Here is a 6000-nt window from a genome sequence, read left to right as displayed (position 1 = left end):
AAAAAAAAAAAAAAAAAACAAAAACACAAAACAAAAAACAAAAAAAAAAAACTCAAATAAAAGGTAAGGCTTGTGACTCGCTGAAGGAGAACACATTTTTAACCCAGAAAAGATACAGACCTGACCCTGCAAATACAACCCTCCAAATACAATCACTTTAGAGATAGAGGTTCAACCAAAGCAAAGCAAAACAAAAACCCTGGCAGTTATGCGTATTACAAAATTATTCCAATTATTCATTTTAGAATGTCTTATTTTCCAGAAATTCCCAGAGAGAGAACTTCCACTCAACTCGGACTTCACTGGTGTGGAACCAGAGGTCACTATGTGCATTGGCTTTTGGTTTCCATGAGGTAATTCACAAACGAAAACTGAGTGTCAGGCAGAGCTCAAAGGGCTCCTGGTCCACACATCCCGCTATTCACTCCTGAGAGGACCATGGGGACTGCAGAGAGGTGGAGCTGTGGGTCCAAACCCAGCATTTGCCGGCAATTTCTGCAGTGGATATACCCTAGAGACTCACGTGTCCTCCTACCTTGTACAGCTGGACGTCGTAACATTTAAAGAGCTGGCACACGTCAGGCAATGACATCAGCATGACTGTGTCTTGCTGCAGAGACTTCCAGAAGGAAGTAAGCAAGTCCTCCACCTGGGGTAAGTAACAGAGCGTATCGCCAAAACTCTTTTTACACCTCACAAGACTAACCCTCCCATAGATACTTCCTCAGCCCCGGATGACAATGGGATGAATTTTGTTCCAGTACGTGTAAAGCTTTGCCTCTCAGCTTTTCCAAGCTGTATTTTGATAGAATTCTTTCCAACAACCCATCTGAAAGCACCTGCCAGTTGGATGAGATAATGTAGAACATTATTAATATTTTCTTGAGGCAGTTTCTAGAAGGGAAGCTGTTTCTGACCACAAGGGGGCCCCAGCTGATTATACTAGGATGAGGACTGGGCCACAGGGCACAGCCGAGAGAACAAACGTTCATTGACTGACTGACTGACTGACTGCCTCAATCGTTTTTCCGCTCAGAGAGAGGTGTGACAGTACTTAATCTACGAGACCTCCTCCTTGCCATCAAGTTAGAAGTCGCCTAACGACTGTGGAAGGAAAAGGGGACTGGTGTGGTTCTACACAGGAGCCTTCTCTAAAGACTTATGTGGACAACTTCGTGGAGCATCAAAATGGCGGCTCCTCTTTTCTGTTTTTTCCCATGTTGACTTTTCAGTTTCCGTTCTTGAACCAGGTGACTGATCAGCTTTGCAGCCAATAGAGACTCTTGCCTGTCTGGGATTTCCACAGGCTCAGATACTGCGAGCCATCACAACCTTGCTGTTATCTCCCCTGGTCCTGGTGCTAGGACCTGCCAGTGACACTAGACAAGGCGCTGGCCCCATGCGTAGGTCGTCAAGGAAGTTAGGGTCAACTCCTGAATTACTTAGCCACAGGCCCTGATTTAAAATCCTGTTATCAGGGCATGAATTCTAGAGACTTCTCCAAAGAGACTCCAAAAAACACAACAGAGTGTAGTAATCCCTGTTCTCTCAGGCTGGGAACCTTGGAGCATGGAGCTTTGGGGAAGGGGGGTCTGGGTGGAGCCACCACCACAGACCTACCTCTGCTCACCCCTCACCACCGCGTCCAAGTCACCAAACCTGTTGCGCTGTCCTCTGAAATATTTCTCTAACCTACCCATTTCTCTCTGATATCACTGTCACTGCCTCAGAACCGACCCTTGTCGCTTCTCACCTCAACTGTGACAAAACCTCCTTGCTGCCTCTCTGTTCCACGACGGCCAAGCCCTATAGTCACTGCTCCCCCACTGTCTTCTCAATAAGTCAGAGTTCTTCCTGGGGCATCCAAGGCCCTTTCTGGCATCAGCCTACTTTCCCACCTCCCCTCTGGCTTCTCTTCTTTAGAAACAATAAAATCTAGGCTGGGCGCAGTGGCTCACGGCTGTAATCCCAGCACTTTGGGAGGCCGAGGTGGGCAGATCACCTGAGGTCAGGAGTTTGAGACCAGCCTGGTCAGCATAGTAAAACCCTGTCTCTACTGAAAATACAAAAAATTAGCCGCATCACGTGGTGGTGGGCGCCTGTAGGTCCCAACTACTCGGGAGGCTGAGGCAGGAGAATCGCTTGAACTCAGGAGGTGGAGGTACAGTGAGCCGAGATGGCACCACTGAACTCCAGCCTGGGCAACAGACCATGATTGCGTCTCAAAAAAAAAGAAAAGAAAAGAAATAATAAAATATAGTCATAGTGACCTTTTTGTCACATCATGCCTGTGAACATCATGCTGTCTTTACCTGCACTGTGGGTTCTACCTGGAATCCCTCTCCTACCCCATTTTCTGTCTATTGCACCTCTGCCTTTCCTACTAGAGTCAGCAGCAACGTGGCCTGCTGTGGAAGCACTCCCTGGCCTTCTCTGGGCACCCAGAATAGTCTAATCATGCAGCTATTCTAGAACTTTCCACATTGCATCATATTTATTGGGTAACATTGCTCCTTTCATTACCAGACTACTAACTTCTCAAGCCTTATGGAGAATACTTTCCTAGTCCTGGTAATGGTGTTGGTCACGGGGTGGGAATTAAATACGTATTTGATGAGTAAGTGAAGAAGGAAAGGAATATGTCAGATATCCAGTGTGGATGGACATTTGTAACATTGCATCAACAGGACAGGGGCCATCCTGAAGGCATCTTGGTCTTTCCCTCACTAGAATGCTTTACGCCGAGTAGGTAGTAAATGCAATCATGCTGAATGAACGTTATCACCCAAAGTTGAAGTGCTTAGAATATACTAAAGCATCAGGAAAATATTCTCATTTGAATGTGCACTTGTTTCCTTGGATTTTCATCTCACACTGCAGAAGATGAAACTCAGAATAGCTAAAAGATCTATTCATGTTTTCCACAGCCAATTCTAGGATAAAATCCAATCGTGACAATACCCATGCCAGATCACTCAGCTGCAAAGTCCTACTCCATCTTCAGTTAGTGCATATCAATAAAATGGCTCTTCAGCACCACTGAAAATTCCAGGGTGAATTTTATTACTAATACTTTATTCAAAATGAGCGGAATTAGGATCTAAAAAATAGCTGAATTTGTATTAGAGCCTAAAGTTATCTGGATTAGCACCTTGGAGAATTTCCAACTGATTACACTGAATATCAATGTCACCTTCAAGAACTCAACAACTACGACAAAGGTGCATAGCATGTAAGTACTTCAGTGCAGTGGGCTACCACTGGACATCTGTTGATGGGGTCTCTTCAAATAAAAATGATGAATAATGAGTCATAAATGCTTGTATTTTATAGATAAAACCCTACCCTCTCAAGTTCTTGGTTCCTCACGTTTCGTAAAATGTCTCGACAATAGTTGCAGTATTCATCAGCAAGGAAGGCCATCTAGGAAGAATATGGAAAATTATTTCAGCTTGTGGGCCATTTCAGAAATGAACTGATCCTCACAGACTTTTCTAAAGCTCTCAGAGGCCGCTCTTGTCGCAGTTCTCAAATGACAATAGCTGGGCTCTTCACTTGGGCCATAGCATATTTTTTGTTTGTTTCTATAAATGAATGCAGACCTTATAAGCTGGTAGCTCATGTAGCTTTCATTTCAATGTCATAACTCTTACTTGCAGATTTATTCTACCACTACAAAGGCCAACAAATGTTGACATGATTTTTTCTAAACTTCAATTTTTCCCCTCCATAATTCTCCAGCCCTAATTTCTAGAAAATCCATGTATCTGTTCCTTTCTTTGTCTTGGGGAAGCAGCAGTCCCAGGGGGAGCCTTGCCGTAGGATGTGATAGGAACCCTAAACTTTATGAGCACCATCAAGCCAGGGAAGGTTGCTGGTCCTCATGTGTGCGGCAAAGGCAAACATTATTCCATGTGACACAACTATGACCACAGGCACAAGAGACAGCTATTTACCGCCCTAAGCATCACACAGCATGAAAGGTTAATCGCCCCATGAGTGCAAACCTACCACATTACAAGAGTATTTCTTTGCCAGCTCTTGCTCCAAAAATGGACATCTCCTGAATTCAGACAAAGGGGATCCAACTGGGTCTCTCTTCATTGGTGAATGATCTTCACACTAAAAATCATTTGTGCAATGGATTATGTCTTTAAAATAAAATACTTTCTTGGCATATAAATCATCTTATGATCACACTACTCTAAGTTAATATGGTATGTAACCTTTTAGCCATACCTCTGCACACATTACTGATTCCAGCAGCTTTCCTCTCCTATTTTATTCCAAATGCTGCTAATTTTTGTCTATAATTCTATGAACGATGGCCATCAGGGAAGGGACAGGATTTAATATATTACCAAATGTATCTCTCTTGGGATCATCTATTTATAAATCCTCTGTAGCAATGTACAATAAGACTATTATCTATGAATTATTTAGTATCACAAATACACTTCTACAACCCTTGTCCATGTAATTGTTCCTCCTTGAAATAAAATCATACCCTGTTTGGGTCATCCTTCCTATATCATAACAAGGATTGGCTGTATGAGAAATCTCCGGGCTGTTGCCAACAAGGAAAATGAGGAGCATGGACTTTCCTTTAGAAGAACCAATTACAGGTCCTGGCATGGTGGCTCATGCCCTACAATCCCAGCACTTTGGGAGGCAGAGGCGGGTGGATCACTTGAAGTCAGTAGCTCAAGACCAGCGTAGTCAACACGGTGACACCCCGTCTCTACTAAAAATACAAAAATTAGCTGGGCGTGGTGGCGGGTGCCTGTAATCCCAGCTATTCGGGAGGCTGAAGCGGGAGAATTGCTTGAGCCAAGATCGTGCCACTGCACTCCAGCCTGGGCGACAAAGAGCAAAACTTCATCTCAGGAAAAAAAAAAAAAAAAGAACCAATTATAGGATGGGAAGGAGGAAGAAAGGTGGCAGAAAGCAAGTGTGACATTCCTCCCTGCCTCCCTGTGTCACTCATGCTGCTGTCCCCTCTGGGCACGGGGAGGCATGAGGGCTCCTCCTGGTCTGAATAAAGGGTATCCATTTTATTTGAAATGATTTCATCAGCGTTTCCACAGACTGCTTTTGAATAATTTCCCTTACAATAAAGTAGGATGAAAGAATTCCTCCAAGTCAAAAACTGAGCTGCCAACCCTGCTACGCCAGACTGTGACTTTTCATTTTCTCTCCAACCTCATGACCTGCTCTCTGACCCTATAGTTCCAAGGTCAGCATTCCATCCCTAGCCTGCCCAGTCCTTATGCACCCTAAGCCTCACTAAGCTACTCACTTATAGAATTGCTTTTGTGGGTTTTGGTACGTTTCTGTCTATCAGACATCTGAGGGCAGGGCAGCTTCTCTGATCACCTGTGCCCACCCTTTGGAGGAGGAGTGAGCTCCGCCACCATCACACGCTGTGCTGCACACACCAGACAACAGGCACCACTGTGTCTTCCTCCTCTCCGATGCCCCAGTATATACCAGTACTTCACTGAGGATCACGCAACTTTAGACAGCATGCTCAACTGTCCTCTTGGTGCCCTAAAGTCTGTCCTTCATAACTCTGTTGATTCTGAACCTCTTTGATAATCTGATGAAAGCAACTGACTCTCTCCCTGGAGAAAATGCATACTATGCACACAATATTATGGAGATGCCACATTAAAACTCCCCTCGTTAATACTGTTGGAATGACGTAGGGGTATAGATGTCTACATAAATACATAAAGCAGGAACACAGAGGGGACAGCTCAAAGGGGTCTCTCCATTGGGTGCTGTCTAAGCCTCACTGACACCACATTTTAGAACACTGGCTTTATTCGGAGTTATCAGAAGATGGGTCTTCTTGACATTTATGCAGCCAACAGACACATGAAAAAATGCTCATCATCACTGGCCATCAGAGAAATGCAAATCAAAACCACAATGAGATACCATCTCACACCAGTTAGAATGGTGATCATTAAAAAGTCAGGAAACAACAGGTGCTGG

The 6000-nt window shown here is 44.4% G+C and overlaps 1 protein-coding gene across 5 annotated transcripts in view; it reads right to left on the bottom strand.

The window, feature by feature from the left end:
- RFX8 (RFX family member 8, lacking RFX DNA binding domain) overlaps positions 1-6000 on the bottom strand; it is a 77764-nt gene that overhangs the window by 21765 nt on the left and 49999 nt on the right. For 3 of the 5 annotated variants that reach the window (XM_031934188.1, XM_031934190.1, XM_031934189.1), the window contains 3 exons: positions 4012-4122; positions 3346-3423; positions 536-649 (listed from right to left, as the gene is read on the bottom strand). Coding sequence is in view for 2 of the 5 variants with exons in the window: in XM_023211507.2 (XP_023067275.1) it covers positions 536-649; positions 3370-3423; positions 4012-4122 (279 nt within the window). In the remaining 3 variants the exon portion in view is untranslated. The remainder of the gene's footprint in view (positions 1-535; positions 650-3345; positions 3424-4011; positions 4123-6000) is intronic. The other 2 variants (XM_023211507.2, XM_023211506.1) reach the window with 1 other exon arrangement.

The sequence above is a fragment of the Piliocolobus tephrosceles genome, chromosome 15 (genome assembly GCF_002776525.5).
Source record: "Piliocolobus tephrosceles isolate RC106 chromosome 15, ASM277652v3, whole genome shotgun sequence".
Lineage (NCBI taxonomy): Eukaryota > Metazoa > Chordata > Mammalia > Primates > Cercopithecidae > Piliocolobus > Piliocolobus tephrosceles.
This window is presented reverse-complemented; position numbering and strand designations above follow the sequence as displayed.